The sequence below is a fragment of the Conger conger genome, chromosome 10 (genome assembly GCF_963514075.1).
Source record: "Conger conger chromosome 10, fConCon1.1, whole genome shotgun sequence".
In the NCBI taxonomy this organism is placed as follows: domain Eukaryota; kingdom Metazoa; phylum Chordata; class Actinopteri; order Anguilliformes; family Congridae; genus Conger; species Conger conger.
The window spans coordinates 22,992,210-23,010,503 of record NC_083769.1 but is presented as its reverse complement, the minus strand read 5'-3'; the positions used below and the strand labels follow the sequence as shown (position 1 = coordinate 23,010,503).

The window sequence follows — 18,294 nt, the reverse complement described above, 5'->3', positions numbered from 1 at the left end:
ACCAAACGTAGCCATGTTTACACCTGAAGTGCTAGACAGAGAACCCTGCACAGCCTTGTGGGTGTGGCTGTATCACTGTTCCTGTGGGACTGAATGTGAGGCTGAATGTTTTAAGGACTGATATGGCAGTACGGCTGTTTTGGGGGGAACGGTGAGGCAGAGTGAGTCTCTCTGGTGGACAGCAGACAGAGAGGAGACGGATCTGCTCACGTGGGGATGGATCCCAGCTGGCCCAGGTTCCGAGCCTGCATCTCGGTGATGATCTGGGCCTTCAGCACCACAGGCTTCCCCGGGGTCACCTTCTCCCCCAGCAGGTAGCGCACAGTGGTGGAGAACTTGGACTGGGTCTTTATAACCTGGGGGGGCTGCTTGTCCACCATCAGGGAGCTGGAGAGAGGAGGGGAGACGGGCTTCAGACGGCGGCCTCACTACATGAAGGGCACTACATGAGCTCACTACATGAAGGGCTTCACTGCCAGACAAGATATCCACCGAGCATTTAAAGAAAGTGACACCTACTCTTATGAAATGAGAGCTCACATGAAAACAAAGCTCTGTTTGAAAATATATTACCTGTCCAAATTCCTTTACTTACAATTCTCTGTGTTTTCTCTGTATTTTCCTTTACTTACAATTCTCTTCTTTCACAAACCTCCCTCAGATATCAGATAATGCACTTAAATCAAACAACGCACTTCAAAAGAAGAATTTGCAATGTCCTGAATACATTCTACACAGTGACACAAAGTGTCATCTTGGGGAATAATGTACAGAAAGAAAGATGAATTTAAGAGAATGTAACATGTTAATTCACAGGTTTTAACTTCAGACTGTGGAAATATTTATTCACTTCGGTGAAAAACAAAGAATACAATTATTTTTAGAGCACCATGCTTGTCATATCTAGGCTCACAGGTTGCCTGCTATCTAGAGCAGTGCTACTCAACTTCACGTCGTGCGGGCCTCAGTGTCTGCCCCAACCATGCGCTACACCACCTGCTTTCAAGACCTAGCTCAGCTATCTGAACCAAACAGGTAAAATCATTTGTGAAATCAGGTGGTGTAGCATACCGTTCAAGCAGATGCATGCAGACACTGCGGCCCGCAGGACATGGAGTTCAGTAGCACTGATCGAGAGAGTACCCCAGTCCTGTGTTAAGCCTATACTTCAACACCCCTCTGTGTTCACTACATGTCCTGGCAAGCTGTTCCACACGATGCAGTGACGATGCAGATACTGCATCGTCATGCATACCGGTAGACTATAATCACCTCGGTAATCTACACTGCTTCATTACAGCTCACCCACTCTGCCTCATACCTCTGGATTAGTGTCTGGAGAAGAAGGCCAAGCCGCTCCTGCAGCTCTGTGATCACCTCGCTGCCTGGACAGTCCCCTCCCACAAGAAAAATCTCCTGTCTGAGTGTAACATTCACTCCAAGTAACTGCTCACACCTGGGTGGGAGAGAAAGAGGAAAAAGCAAAAAGAAAACGGAGGGACAGCAAAGATGTAAATATTTGCCTGCTCATTTGATTACGCCATCATAAGTGACTAAAACAAATGGACGTGATTTAGACATTATCCTAGTCCATTTCCTGTGCATTTGTTTACAGCACCCAATATCCTAACACATAAACTATATGCAAATCTCTGTGGTTGCAGCCAGGCCATAAAAATCACTGCTGCCATAACCTGCAGTCTCAATGCATGTGCTACCATAACCTGCAGTCTCAGTTTGAGTACTGATCTACCCTGCAGTCCTGAAAGTCCTTTCAAACCTTTTATGTGTGTGTATGTGTGATGGTGTTTGTGTTTGTGTCTAGTGCAGTAATGCTGGAGTCAGACCTGAGTTCAAATAGTAGTTTTGGATTCAAATACTTTTCTTTACTAGCCATTCATTTTTCCCAGGTGAATTTGAGCCTGTATTGGTACATAGGCGGGGTTTACACTTCCGGGATCATTTCATTTGTTCAAATACACCAGAAAAGCTTAGACCCGGGTCTGGTTGTTGTGTGTGTGCCTCACCAGGTCTGCAGTGGCCCCAGGTTGTCGTCGAATGGGGCCCCAATAGAGGCCAGGTGTTGCTCCCTCCTCCAGGACTTTATCCGTTGGAGGAGGCGAGCCTGGCAGTGTTCAAGGCAGTCCACCACCTCTCGCAGGAGCTGCATGCGCTTCTGCAAAACACCCACAAGGGAGTGGGTCCACAACATGTCTACATCATACCCTCAGCTGTGTGGGTCCACAACATGTCTACATCATACCCACAGGGGTCTGGGTCCACAACATGTCTACATCATACCCACAGGGGTCTGGGTCCACAACATGTCTACATCATACCCACAGGGGTCTGGGTCCACAACATGTCTACATCATACCCACAACATGTCTGTCATACGCACAACATGCCTACAACAGGCCTACATATATAGGACCACAGTGACACTAAATCCCATATCAACATACTCAACATACTCTATACTGGCACGCTTCCTCTAGGGCACTTATACTGTAACTACACACACTAACATACTCATACAAAGACATGTATACATTTATTTCATACCAGTACACTTACACTGGCACTCTTATAGCACTGAAGCGGAGGTGTGCGCCCTGTGCGTCTAGTGTGGTTACCTTGGAAATTTCCTGGCCGTTAAATTCAAGTTGCTGAATGCGGCTCTGGAGTTTCTGGACTTCTGTGGTTTTAGGGTCCAGACCATTACTCATGTTGGATGAGAAGGAGACTGTGAGGAGGGTGAGACTGGTTAAAAATATCCTTATGATAATCAATATAATCCTTATGATAATCAATATAATCCTTATGATAATCAATATACAGTGGGCTCCAGAATTATAAAAAATATTGTAGTAGAGTGAGAGGGACAGAGAAGGAGGGCATAATTGGCTCGTTGCTGGGAGAAAAATAAATTTTCTTTTTTTTTTTTTAAGCGAGAAGATGCAAAAATGATGATGGATGATGGAAACAGATTTTTAAATAAATTATGATGTGACAGGGATCAAAGTCACATGATTTCCCTCCAGGAAGCCCACTGATTCTACTACTGATGAGTGGTTTGCATCTTGCATCTGCTCTCTAAGTCTTCTTCAAACAGTTGATTGACATGCCTTCACCTCTGCCCTGTGGGGATTGTTTGTGATGTCACTGACTGATGTTTTGGGGTTTTTATTCACAGCTCTCACAATGTTTCATCAACTGCTCTGCTGTCTGGGTGCTGCACTTGTCCTGCACTTAATCCGATGGGCAAATAGTTTTTTCTTTGTGCACAGCTCTGTTGTATATCTTGTATGATACGTATGCATAATTAATGTCGCACAGCCCAGCTCTGAAAATACACATGCCCTGAGGTAGAACCACTTGGCCTCAATCAACATCAGTCTTTAAATATGAGTCACAATACAGTCAATTGTTACATTTCTAGTGAAGCCAATATTCTTGTTTGTTTTGTTCATTTTGTTGACCCCTTTAGAAAGGGATAATAGTCAGTGCATCTGGAGCAAGATAATGCGTGTGCTGTGCTCTTCAGTGTACATAAGTATTAATCACGCATTTAACTATGAAATGTTGACAATAAGGAGTAAAATAGTTACAGGAAATGTATGAAATACAAGTGGCCTAAGGGTGCGTTTGGATTGAAACAAACAGCATCTAACCATTAGACAAGGACAAATGTAAATTGAATCAAATTCGGTCTGTGACTCACTCACCCTGTAGAGTCTCAGTGTTGGCCCTGCCTGTGACTCACTCACCCTGCAGAGTCCCATTGTTGGACCTGTCTGTGACTCACTCACCCTGCAGAGTCCCATTGTTGGACCTGTCTGTGACTCACTCACCCTGCAGAGACTCAGCGTTGGAGCTGTCTGTGACTCACTCACCCTGCAGAGACTCAGCGTTGGAGCTGTCTGTGACTCACTCACCCTGCAGAGACTCTGTGTTGGAGCTGCCTGTGACTCACTCACCCTGCAGAGACTCAGCGTTGGCCCTGCCTGTGACTCACTCACCCTGCAGAGACTCAAAGTTGGCTCTCTCCCAGTTCAGGTCCTCCTGCATCTGGTGGATATTCTGTCTGCACTCCCGTATCTCCAGAACTTTGAGCACCAGCAAGTCCACGTCCCTGTTCCCTGCGTCTCTCTGGGAGCCCCAGGGCCCGTCAGCCCGTCCCGGAGCCTGGGACGTGCCCGGGAGAGGGGAGGGTGCAGGGGAGTATGACGCATGTGGGCTGGGGGAGGGGAAGGTGGGGAGTACCTGCAAAACCATTTGTGCACTGAAACATAGCAGTGTGGAACAAAGCCCTGGAGCTCATATAATGCCTTTACATGCCCTTATATACCCTTAATGCAACATATGACACCCTTAATGCACACCTGGCTCCAACATTAATACACCACACACACATACACCTGACTCCAACATTAAGGCACCACACACACACACACACACACACACACACACATGCACAGACACCTGACTCTAACATTAATGCACCACACACGTACAATTAGTAGTTATGAATGTGTCATTTTGCTGAACGCTTCATTAATCAATCTCACTGCCCGAATCCTCTATTGGGATGGTTTAAATATACAGTCATTATAAAATGCAACTGAGTATCATTTGGCGATAATAACACATTTACAGCAGATTTTGACATACAGGCTATGAGTCATGATGGTCAAAAACATAGGGCCTTCACTTTAATTGCAGCTTCAATAATTGCTAAATATTCAACACAAGCCTTACACAAGTAGCGCACATGTATGATTAGATATGAGGGGGTGCACACATATGCTTAGATATGGGGCGGTGGGACCTGGAGTGAAGGTTAGTAGCAGAGACAGAAATACTTTGGGGGGGAGTATCTCACCTGGTTGAGCAGGATTCTCTCTTTTTGTAGGGTTTCCTGGACTGTCTTCACTAGCTGAAGAGGCTGAGAGCGGTGGACATTCTGAAACACAACCATTACACGCATTACTCCTGATTACATGTGGACATTGTCATTCATTGCCATTCCTTCAATTCTGTGTGGTTTAAATTTACCGTAGTTAAGTCCATAATGGATGTATTGTACATGTCCAAACAGGTTTTGTAACTGGTTTGTGAAGTTGTGAGACCAGTAATAAAGAGCTCAACATGCCCGCATCGTAGTCAGGATTATTAACGTCTCCAAACACTGCTCTACGAAAACCAGCCTGCTAAAAATCACTGCTCTCTACTCCAAAGAGGCAATGATCTAAGACGCAACTATCTGTCCTCAAGAAGCTTGCTCATATTTTGTAGCTAAATAATAGTACTGACACTGTTCTGGTGAAAGGGACGATGATCTTCTCTGGGTGCTTCTATTATAGTATCCTCCTCTTACTAAACAGTGAGCAGCGATTCATACTGTCAACCAGATGAGTACATAAGAACATAAGAAAAAGTGCCAAGAGAACACAATCAGCTGAAATTTGGCTTTTTTTCAATTTAAATGCATTTTAATAGATGTACAGAACTAAGAGAAACTATCAACAAAAAACCATCAACAAACCAGCTTCATGTTGATTTGACACACAAAAATGTGCGAGGACCAAAAGCAATACCGCTGCTGCAAGCCAATTAATACACTGAATGCAGAATGAAGCTTTAACTTATGGTTCACTGTTCAACATTACATGTTGGACTATAATGACCCTTTCAGCCTCTGTTTGGAAGAACTAATCTTGTGTTGAAGAGGGTTGACAGAAAGGTCCAATAAAGGATTGCAATTTGAGTCACAAATAAAACATTAAAAAGAACGGTTGACCAGTTACGTAATGTAGCCACAGATGCTGTTGAAACAGGACCATTGGGGGCGGGGACAACTGATCGAGTGTGTTTGTCCCAGGCCCAAGAGGAGGAGGGGCCCAATGCTCTGTGAACTTAGGGTAAATATTATTGTACTGGGCACAAATACCACGTTTCCTTTTTGAATATTGTAATCCTCCCTTGGCTGGATTCACATCCAGTCTTCTGGCAGAGCTACAGACAAATCCCAATGTAGCAGCCAGAGCCCTTCTCCCTACAGCTTCCACTGGCTTCCCATTCCACAGCTTTACTCACTTTCTACAAATCCCACCCCAGCTACACCAGCAAGCTTTTATGTGTAAGGACTGACTGCTGATTCAATTTCCTCCATTAAACCACTTCTGAGAAAATCTTTTCGATTTAGCACGGAACACATATCTACTTATCAGAAGTGAACCTGCTCGTTTGCTTGAATTCACTGAGCCTTCTGTGTGCAAAACTTAACTAACTGATGTTAATTATACTGTAATCCATACTGCTTTTTAACTGATACCAAATACTCAACACTCAATGTGAGTCTGGGGAAGGCACTTGATAAATATGATGTGTTATTATTATTATATTTCTATTGGGCCATTGCCCTAGGGAGCAGATAGCTGGTAGATGGCTGGTAGTGCTGCAAGCCCATATAAAGTTTTAGACCCATATGAAGTAGACAGCACAACACCCGTCCATATTAAGTATTGTATGAGTCAGTGTCATCACCCTTTCAAGCAATGTAGGCATCAGGATCATAACCCATATTAAGTAGCAGCGGACTTCAGTTGTTACCATGTAATTGGCGATTTGCTGCAGTCTCATCTTTTCCACCACATTGGTGCTGTCCTGAGAGATTCTCTGCAGGCGAGATATGATCTGATCCAGCATCCCCAATGCCCGAACATCCTGATCAGGACTGTCGATGATCTCATCCCTGCACACACACACACACACACACACACACACAAAGGTGATTGAGGCAAAGAACGAGGGAGCAGAAAGAAAAGAGAAGAGGCAGAGGAGAGAGGAAAAGGGGGCAGTAGACGGAGGAAAGAAGGAGATGGAGAGGGTGCAGTAAACAGGGGAGGATGGTAGGGAGAGGGGACAAAGAAGGGGCCAGTTAATGGAGGTTGAGTGGGAGAGATGGGCATTAGCAGCAGCAAGTCAACATGTCAGTGTAGGTCAGGGATCATCACACCAGGGTCCTGGTTTTCCACCCTCCCTTTAGATAGACAGATACTTTATTCATCCCGAGGGAAATTTTAGAGTTTTTTTACCTGAGAGTCTGGTGTGAAGATAGTCTGGCCAAACAGCAGCACTAATTCAGTTAATTACCCAAGAGAAAAACAAATGTGGATTAGGATTCGAGGGCCAGATTTGATGATCCTTGGATATTTTCATGTGTGAGTTAAGAGCGTGTGTATGTTAGCATGCGTTTTAGTATATGAGTAAGTCAGTGTGTGTGTATGTTGCGGATGCGTATGTGTATGTTAGCGTGCTTGCGTATGTTAGCGTGCATGTTCCCATCTCCAATGGTCCTACCAGCACTGTTCCTCGATCCAAGAGGCCAGGTAGCAGCGGACATCCATGGGGAAGGTGGGAGGGTAGAGTTCATTCATGTGCTGGTGGGACAGGTACTGCAGCTGCAGCTTCAGCTGTCTCCACTGTGCCATCCTATCACAGGGCTGGGAAGAGGAGAGCTGCTGAGGCAAACCCTTGGAGACCTTGCCGGAAACTTTACAAGACAAGCAACGGCCACTGTTTTCCTGAACAAAATGAGGTAATTGCCAAAATGACAGTTTTCACAAAACAAATGTGGCTACAAACACTTGCCTGGCAGAAAGGCAAGAGCTTTATCATGTCAACACTTTTATTTGGTCTATGGCAGAAGGACCTTTGCTCCATGGAAAGCGCAATTACTAAAGACAATCTTGGCTGACTAACTGGCAGTGTTTTCAACTAAGCCAAATTATTTGGGCAGAATTTGAAAAAGTTAATTGATATTAATGTTTTAATGCACCACACACACACACACACACACACACCAGACTCCAACATTAATGCATCACACACACACACACACACACACACACATACACCAGACTCCAACATTAATGCACCATACACACACAAACACATAAAAATGATATTGATAGTAATTAATTCCATTGCATGACCTGCCATTGTCTCTACCTTTGGGCTCAGTCTGTTTGACCATAAATGCGCATTTAAAAGCCCATTTTTCAGTGCCAGAAGAATTAACATCAACACATCAAAATAAATAACTGATAAATGGCAAGGCAATACAATACATTGTTTTTAGACCTGCTAAAAATGGCACAAATCCAAACAGTATGCTATTCAATAGCCCGTGCCTCCTCCCTTGCCCCCAGAGTCACTGCCTCCCTCCATCCTCTTGAATCCTTCTCCAAACTACCCACTGATTCTGCATCTTCCGCCCTGCTTTCCTCTCTCTCCTCAGCCCTTGACTCTCTCTGTCCTCTTGTCTCCCGGCCTGCTCGATCCTCCCCTCCCAGCCCATGGGTTTCTGACCTTCTACGTTCCTCCAGGCCCAGCCTACGTGCAGCTGAGAGGAAGTGGAGGAAATCAAAAGACCCATCGGACCCGTCTTCCTAGAAACAAGAAACCTTGGAGTGGTGATGGACAACATCCTGATGGGCTATCCTTCTCCAAGAACATCGCTATGGTGACCCGGGCGTGCAGGTTCTTCCTGTACAACATCCGGAGAATCCGACCCTTTCTCACCACCTACTCCACTCGGCTCCTTGTTCAAGCAATGGTCCTGTCCCGCCTGGACTATTGCAATTCTCTGCAGGCTGGCCTTCCAGTATCTGCCATCAGACCCCTACAACTGATCCTGATGCCCGTCTGGTATTCAATGTTCCCAGACATTCACATGTCACCCCCCTGCTCAGCAACCTCCACTGGCTGCCTGTTATGGCTCGCATCAAATTTAAAACTTTGGTGCTCGCATACCAGACAGCCCCTGTATATATTCAATCCCTTATCAAGACCTATACACCAACAAGACCCCTCCGTTCTGCCACTTCGTGCCGTCTGGCGCATCCCCCTCACCACACCTGCACTTCACGCTCACGACTGCGGTCTGTCCTGGTCCCACGGTGGTGGAATGACCTCCCGGTGGATGTCAGAACGGCAGAGTCTCTGACCTCCTTCAAGCGCAGACTGAAGACCCATCTCTTCAGGCTACACCTTTCCCTCCCCAACTCACCACCATGATTAGCCTTAGACTGTAATGCCACTTATGTATAGATTGTATAGATATTGTTACTTGTATAGGTATTGTTATTTTTTGTATTCTAGCTGCAATTGTGGTATTCTAGTTTGAAAGTTGATTGTACTCTTAAAGGGTTCTGATTTTCTGTATGTTTACACTAGGACTCGGAACTGTACTGTCCTCTCAGGTCCTCTTTGCACTTGTTCTTGTGTTTGATTTGCACTTTGTTGTATGTCGCTCTGGATAAGAGCGTCTGCTAAATGCCATGTAATGTAATATAATGTAATTCTGCCTACTTACTCTTAAGGCTGCCTGCCTTCGCTCGTGCACAATAAAAAAAAGTTTTAAAAAAGCGATTTAATGTAGCTCTCTGTTCATGCAGCCTGTGGAGTGACCTCAATAGGGGACTGCCGTGACTCATAAGCACCTTTAAGGCTATGATAATTGTAGAATGACCATTACCTCAAATATGAGGTCACCCAACTGGTGGCAAGTTACTGTATGGTTAATGAGTTGAGAACCCTCCGCCCGCTCCCACCCCCACACACACACACACACACACACACACACACACACACACACACACACACACCAAGACACATATTTTTAATTTAGCACTAACAGTTGGATTTCTATTTACATGTTGCAACCAGTTCATTCACTGGAAATGGAGGCACTAACAAGAGTTGCACATCTGCTGAAGGTGTTTATCCTAAATATGGAATCAAACCATAGAGCACCATGCTGGTCAGACAGCAAAAGAGACAAGAGTATACTTCCTGTGTTGAGAAACCAAGAACAGGCACTAGTTGAAAAGGAAGAGACTGTCAGATCAAAATAAAAACAGCTGGCTCAGTTAATCATAGAGATCGAAAGAATTACAGCTGGCTCAGTTAATCATAGAGATCGAAAGAATTACAGCTGGCTCAGTTAATCAAATAGATCTAAATAATTACTCAGTTAATCAAAGTCAGGCATGCCTAGCGATATTGGTAACTATTTCTATTTGGCCATGGTTTGTGCCGAAAGTGGCCGTGGCTTTGTAATGAGAATAACTACAAATGTGAAACAAGTGAAAAGTGTTTCTAGTTTTGAGAGACGTGTTGGTCCTCAGAAAGCTGAAGTAATCATTTGGAAACTTTTGCTAAAAGAACCAGTTTTAGTGTGTTAGCAATCAAGAAAAGTAATTGTTCTTCAATTAGGGCAGCTATTGTAAAAATGAAGTACAACAACAGCTTCACATCTTTTGTAACACCCAAAAGTAGACAAACAATAGAACTATTTTATGGCACAGGTTTTTACATGTTGCTAAAAATGATGGAATCCAAACACTGGAAATGGGGACACTACATTTTAATGAGAGAGCCACCGCTATGCTCTGTTCCTTTTGCACATCTGCTGAAGGTGTTTATCCTAAATATGGAATCAAACCTCCATGCCAGCATGTAAGGCAGCTAGAGCACCATGCTGTTCAGACAGCAAAAGAGACAAGAGTACTTTCTGTGTTGAGAAAGCAAGAACAGGCACAAGTTGAAAAGGAACAGACTGTCAGATCAAAATAATTACAGCTGGCTCAGTTAAGTCAGGCATGCCTAGCAATGGGGGTGTTCAGAGAGGCCACTAGATTTTGAATAACACAATTAACATGCGCACATTCTCAGATTTTATTAAAGGATATTTTTATACATTTTGGTTTCGCCATGTAGAAATTACAGCGGTGTTTATACATAGTCCACCAATTTCAGGGCACCAAAATAATTTTTTCAAAGGTGTTTGTATTTGATCAGGTGTGTTTAATTGAGTCCTTAATGCAGGTATAAGTGAACTCTCAGCACCTAGTCTTTCCTTTAGTCTATCACCTTTGGAAACTATTATTGCTGTTTATCAACATGAGGACCAAAATTGTGCCAATCAAACTCAAAGAAGCCATTATGAGACTGAAAAACAAAACTAAAATGGTTAGAGGCATTGGCCAAATCTTAGGCTTACCAAAATCAACAGTATGGAACATAATTAAGAAGAAAGAGAGCACTGATGAGCTAACTAATCTCAGAGGGACTGGCAGGCCAAGGAAGACCTCCACAGCTAACAACAGAAGAATTCTCTTCAAAATAAATAAAAATACGCAAATCTGTCCGACAGATCAGAAACACTCTTCGGGAGTCAGGTGTAGATTTGTAAATAATGATAAAGTCATCCAGGAAGACTGAAACAAAAATTTGATGGAAACCCGCACAAATGCAAATATAAGTGAATTCTATATGTGCAAAATAAAAGGATTACTTCATGGGCTGAATTTGAAAAAGACTTGGGTCTTAGTTATAATACATGGTAATATACTCAGTGACCACTCTAATAGGTAGACCAATACACCAACTTGTTAATGCAAATATTTAATCAGCCAATCGTGTGGTATCAAATAAATGCATAAAAGCATGCAAACGTGGTCAAGAGGTTCAGAATGGGGAAGAAATGTGATGTAAGTGACTTTGACCGTGGAATGATTGTTGGTGCCAGACAGGGTTTGAGTATCTCAGAAACTGCCGATCTCTCTAGAGTTTGCTGAGAATGAAGCAAAAAAACAAAACACATCCAGTGAACAGCAGTTCAGAAAAGCGTTGTTAATGAGAGAGGTCAGAGGAGAAGGGCCAGATTGATCGAAGCTGACAGGAAGGTGACAGTAACGCAAATAACCATGGATTACAACAGTGGTATGCAGAAGAGATCTCTGAACACACAATGTGTCAAACCTCTAAGTGGATAGGCTACAGCAGCAGAAGACTTAATAAGTCTAAAAAATAAGGCTAATGAATACCTAATAAAGTGAGTGTATATTATACATAATATATGGTAATAGTTGATCAAAGTCACTTCAAGTGCAGTATACTGTAGATGTAGCAGTAAAAAAGGCCACCAGGATACATAGCTAAAACTATTGAGAATAGATTATATTTACCATATACAATGTCTTTGTCAGACTACACTTCAGAACATTGTGTGCAGTTTTGGAAAAGGTTCAAAGAAGGGAAACCAAATTGATTCCTGGTTTAAAAGATAAATGTTATGAGGAATATTTAAAATGATGCTTTTAAAACATTAATTCAAACATTAATAAAAAGTATAAAATTGTATATATAACTTTTCACACAGCAGCACATCCTCAATTGATGTCCCCTTCCTCATTTGACGTCAGTTCAAAAATTTTCATGAAAAATCTGTATGACTGCTGTATACGTCATATCACAGAAGCTAGTGCAGCTCTAACTGGCTTCAGCTTGCAGTCTTTAAATACAAGTGAAAGGAGACTTCTTCTTTTTAAAGATATTTTTAGGCCTTTTTCAGCTTTATTTGACAGTATAGTATAGAGAGACAGGAAGAATGGGAGCGAGAGAGAGGGAAAGACTCGCGACAAATTGTCGGACGGTCGGATTCGAACCGCCGACGTCGCGGCTCGCAATGAGCATGCGGTCAGTGGCTGCGCCACCGAGAAACCGAAAGGAGACTTTTTAAATTCATAAAAGTGATTAACAAAGTGAACCTTCAGATGGCTTAGATATCACACTTGACATTTGTTGGTCAACTATTTAGCTTTGTTTTATATTTATTAGTTTGTTTTACTGTTCTAATTGGTTAATACATCTTATTGGATTATTGTTGTTATGATCTTTTATAGTTCTTTTTTATTGATTTTATTATTTGTTTTACTATTTTCTGGTTGGATTGTTTTTATTGTTTGTTGATGGTTTCATGTTGCCTATTTCTCCTATTTTGTCCATACATCTATTAAAAAACAACCACACTGTTGCCCTTATCTTTTTCTTGCTTTATTTCTGTGCTATTCCCCCAGCAAATCCATGCCTACTTATGGTTAAAGCCATGCCATGTCCATTTTATCTGATTACAAGTACAAATAATTTAGCTGTCCTTACATTACATTATTGGCATTTTGGCAGAGGCTCTTATCCAGAGCAACATACAGTTGATTCGACTAAGCAGGAGACAATCCTCCCCTGGAGGAATTCAGGGTTAAGGGCCTTGTTCAAGGGCCCAACGGCTGTGCGGATCTTATTGTGGCTATACTGGGATTCGATGCAAATATAAATAGTGGCCTCTCTGAACACCCATATTGGCTGGTGTTCATAATCCACTGCCATGGGATCCTGTTATTTTAAAATGTCCTCAACACTTGCCTTTCACCAACCCCCTTACCCACTCCCCACCAAAATGGATCCTCAAGTCTCCTGGAAATTAATTTAGCCAAGTCGGGCTATCTAGAAAGATATCAAAATATTCCTTCACTATTATATGTAAAGTAGAGAAAATTAATTTTAAAATGTTGCATTTAATGCCTTTAAAGACTTTCATGAAGAATGAATACTGTCTTTTCCCGAAAGACAAGATAACGATGGTGACTAGAACTGCCCACTGTGTGTATGGTACATAATGTTCAGAGTTCTCCAGCTTCATTTATCCCGTGAAGGACAGGTCCCACCCACATTGGGGTCAGCCCTGGAGAAAGCTACTGTGCAATTGATTCAAATGAGGGTTTTGGAGGAGTCAGTTGGAAGGGGGGGAGGGGTTGGGGCTATGGAGGGGTGTGGTGTATCCTGTAAGTTTTTATCTTTAGCCCCCATATGGAGACGCACAACAAGACAAACATGGCAACAACAGCTATGAGGCTTACATTTTGCCATCACAAGGATGCTGTGACTATTCTCGGAGGGATCCAATAACACCCCGCCCCACCCCACCCCCACCCCAGTAACAGGTCTCTCTACCCACAGCTTGAGGATGTGAAGCTTTCTCAAAGAAGCCAGTCATGATAGTATTTGAAAATTAATGCTATTGTCCCCTACAAAGAAGCTGTCGAAGACAATCATACTTGAGTGCAGATGCTGAACTGTTTTAACCAAAATCATTGCTGCTTGATAAAGTACCAAAAAACCCGCCAGATGCAGATATTACAATTGCCTAAAACACACTAGCTCAACTGGAATGTTTGTCATTGGCCGGAGTTGACCCATGCTTTTGCTAATGTTGAAAACAGATGCTTGCAGTCTGTTCCCGTTTCATATTGCCACACACAAGGGCAGCCACTTATCTACAATGCCCGCTTCTGCATTGCTTTGACAGTATCCTGTTCTCTTCAGTGTACAGTCTGGTTTCCTGTTTCACTCTGATTGTGCACACAAATATTGTGGGGGAGGCCAGCAAGCAACAAGGTATGTTGAAGAAACATACAGGCGAGGAAAGCATGCAACCACTCTGTGAGATTCTTTTTAAATACTCATTTTAAATAATATGCATACAGTAACTGTCTTACACTGAAAGTATAGATGAAACCTGGAGGCCTGCCACTCTGTGCGGGATATTCACTTCAGGCTCTTTTCAGACTGGCAGCCCAGTAAATGGATGGTTTGACATTTATATTGCCATGTTTATTACGTGAGAAACATGTTGGTCTCCAAAGACCGATACCAAATCCACCTGTAATGAGCAGTGTTGGAATGTGGCAACATAACACTAAGGATATAGAAGTTAAATCTAAAATGAGGAAAAAAGGCTTGATATCATGTTTTTCCTCTGGTTCTTAAAGTGGAATGACATAGCCCTTAAAATAAGATAAGATAATAAGATACATAACAGATCATGCAACAGTGACAGATATAGTGCTGTGCAGGCAGGACTGCATGCACCTGCATAGCAACATATCTGTCACTGTTACATCATTTATCTCTTATTTTAATAGCTAATTTATTATACTTGAAGAGGCAGGAAAAAGGATTGGGTGCAATTAATGTTTACAATAAGCATTGAATCAACAAGATGTCAGCACATTACATGTTGATGACACAGGTAATGCATACCATGAAACCATACTGGCACGAACAACATTAATGTAGCCTGGAACAATAATGTGCTACACATGTATTTATAATCTTGATGATTAAATGCTGTTTGTGTTTACAACTGTGAATTGTAATTGCCACCAATCTTTTTTCTGACCTCTTAGAAGTATTTAATGGGGCTGTCAGCTGATTAATCATCTCCGTTGATTAATTTGGCACCTGCTGGATAATCTACCGATCGATTGGTGTGCTTGTGAGAATGCACATCAATTAACCACAGGACTTCCTGCTCATGCGCTGGTTCTGGTTGCATTGTATATTGAAGTGCACCTATGATTCACCGCACTGTCACACCTACAGTCCACCCTGGGCCTCATTCACAGCATTTGCAGTGGAGACATCCTCAGCAGCTGAAACAAACACTTTCATATGTGTTCAGAGGGGTTGGCTCAACTAGTTCTGTCCAATAATACTTTTTCTGCCTGCACTTATTTCCAAACTATGCTTTAGGGTGAGCAGTCATTTCACACACAACTCACACTTCTGTCTTTGTCTCTGGTACAGGAGGGACAGGAAGAGAATGAGCGACGACAAAATAAAATAAGAAAAGCAAATCATCCCCCCAAAAAACCCCGTAATTTCAACATTACCTGAAAACTAATCATCACTTTTAGTCAACACTGACTGTAGTCTTTTATCTAGTTTGGCTGGACATCTGAATACACTAATAGCACTTGAAAGATAAAAACTGGTATGAATGAAACCATGTAGAAGGCTCGATAACTAACCAGAAATATACCACATAAGATGTGCTGTAAGTTGGAGGTATATTTCATTCTAAAATTATCGCAGCTTTCCTTCCCTCCCAATACCCAGGTCACCACACAGATCTCTGCCTGCTTGGCTGATAATTCTGCATGGATGACTTCCCACCACCTGAAGCTTAACTTTCTTCTCTACATCCCTGCTAAGTCCTCTCCGACAATCAACTTCTCACTGATTGTTGAGGACTTTGTAGTATCCTCCTCCCATACAGCCAAGAATCTTGGGGTGATGCTTGATAACCACCTCACCCTCGCTCAACAAGTCTCCTCCACTGCCAGAACCTGCAGGTTTTTCCTCTATAACACAGTTGTCAAACTCCAGTCCTGGAGGGCTGCAGTGTCTGCTGGTTTTCTGGTTGTTCTCGGCAGCGGTGATTCCTTGATTGGCATCCACACACCTTGTTCTCGAGGCCTTAATTGACAGCTGATTGAAAGGAAGCCACAAAAACCTGCAGACACTGAGGCCCCCTGGGAATTCAGTTTGACACCACTGCTCTATAATATACGCTGTATCCGTCATCACCTGACGGAGAAAGCCACTCAGCTCCTAGTCCAGGCGCTCATCATTTCCCGTCTGGATTACTGCAACTCCCTCCTGGCCGGTCTCCCAGCTTGTGCCATCAAGCCCCTCCAGCCGGTCCAGAATGCTGCAGCCCACCTGACCACCAGTCAGCCCAGGTCAGCTCATGTCACCCCACTGCTCATTGGCCTCCATTGGCTTCCAATTGCCACACGCATCCGCTTCAAGGCACTAGTGCTGGCATTTCAGGCTGCTCAGTGGACTGCCCCACTTCACATATAATCTTGAATTGCTTCCTACACCCCAGCAAGCTCTGGCCGCCTTGTGGTTCCCACACTATGAGCACCTGGTGGTCGATTTGCATGTTCATGCCTGTTTTCCGTTCTGGTTCCTCAGTGGTGGAATGACTTGCCTACCACTGTCAGGACAGCAGAATCCCTCCCCATATTTCGATGCAGACTAAAAACACACCTTTTCGGACTATACCATAGTCCTCCCTCCTGATCCCCCCTTCTGATATCCCTCTTGTCTAACCCTAACCATTAATAAAAATTAAAATGTAAAAAATTGCACTTACGATGACTGTCGTCTTTTTGTTATGAACAGCCCTTCATGCGTATTTTACTAGTTATGGATTTCATGCTTTTAACCTATGGAAGAACCTATGCACTTGTGATTAAAAGCGTCTGCCAAATTACTAAGTGTAAAACTAAGTGTAAAAAAAATGTAAAAATGTATATGTTCAGCCCCATGCTACTAGAGATATCAATGACAGACCAAACGAATAGACCAAAGAGCCCCTGGGTCTCTGCTCTTGAAAATATATATCTTTGTATAATGAGTAAAATAAACTAAGGAATTCACAGCTGTGAATATATGAACTGAACAGTTCTGTTCTGACGTGTAGTGGGAGAGTGCAACAGCAGAAAGCACTTTCACAAATGGTACAACGATTAAACCAGCTGAGGGTGACCAAAGAACTAGCTGGCACATAAAAAGAAATATACAAGATTGGAAATAATAAGATGCTATGAACATCAAGAATGTAGGAATGTCAGATGCAATGTTGAAAATTTGTACTTCTTTTGTTTCTTCTCGTTTCTTATTTTGGATTTATTTTGCCAGCCTGGATTTTGGTAGATGTATCTCTGAAAAAATAAGCTCATTTTTCACCGTTTTAAGATGAGAAAAATACTCTGGGGGCTGATCTGAGAGAAGTGAGCTTGTCACTTCGTTCGCATAGCCTCATTGAATTCTCCAGAATTATTAGCACCCCTTCCTGGCAATGCACCAAAAAAAAAAATATATATAATTATTGATATAAACTCAAAATAGCAACAATACAATTCAAGTATTTTTCTGGAACCCTCCACTTAGCGCTCCACTTCCTGTCAGAAACGCACACCAATGAGAAGTGGGGGGAAGTCAGTTCTGTGAGAACCAATTGCGCAACGTAGCAGCAGCAGCAGCAACAGCTTCTGGCTACTGCCGCACTTGTGTGCAATAGTCTGCGCTAAAACTGCCACTTTCCCTTCAGCATGCGCATCTCTACTACTAGAGCCCTGTTACTACCGCTGAGCTGAGGCTCATCCCTGCTGCCTAAACCACACCAAGGACACCTGCAAAACCATTAGAAACGTTCCATGAATTTATTAACACAATTTGGTCATGAATAATACTGCATGTATTCGTCTATTTTGTATTTAAAGGGCAATTGTTGTTTATGAGGCATCCGTTCACTTGTTACATGTATTTATAGATCCTTATGTAAGGGAATTGAACATAACAAAAAGGATGGTGAAGTAATTATTAGAGTGAATGTATTAAATCAAGGTGGCATCTGTGTGGATTAATTAAATTAAAAATTCCAAATACCACTATTCCAGTAGAATAACCACTTACGTGCGGTATATAAGGCTATTTTCCCCCCAAGTCTGCTACTTACAATGTGTCGCGCTTCAATAATTTCAACTGTTCCAATTTTTTTTTTAATAGACTTTGCAGAAATCTAAATGTAGC

At 42.8% G+C, this 18,294-nt stretch overlaps 1 protein-coding gene across 3 annotated transcripts in view; it reads right to left on the bottom strand.

The window, feature by feature from the left end:
* The window catches only part of stat6 (signal transducer and activator of transcription 6, interleukin-4 induced), a 40,471-nt gene that overhangs the window by 13,248 nt on the left and 8,929 nt on the right, over positions 1 to 18,294 (bottom strand). For 2 of the 3 annotated variants that reach the window (XM_061256745.1, XM_061256744.1), the window contains exons 2-9: positions 7,366 to 7,508; positions 6,616 to 6,757; positions 4,886 to 4,966; positions 4,023 to 4,266; positions 2,637 to 2,746; positions 2,028 to 2,176; positions 1,322 to 1,456; positions 211 to 387 (exon numbers count right to left, since the gene is read on the bottom strand). In XM_061256745.1, coding sequence (XP_061112729.1) covers positions 211 to 387; positions 1,322 to 1,456; positions 2,028 to 2,176; positions 2,637 to 2,746; positions 4,023 to 4,266; positions 4,886 to 4,966; positions 6,616 to 6,757; positions 7,366 to 7,496 — 1,169 coding nt within the window. In that variant the 5' untranslated portion in view covers positions 7,497 to 7,508. Of the gene's footprint in view, positions 1 to 210; positions 388 to 1,321; positions 1,457 to 2,027; positions 2,177 to 2,636; positions 2,747 to 4,022; positions 4,267 to 4,885; positions 4,967 to 6,615; positions 6,758 to 7,365; positions 7,559 to 18,294 lie in introns of all 3 variants that reach the window. The other variant, XM_061256746.1, reaches the window with a different exon arrangement.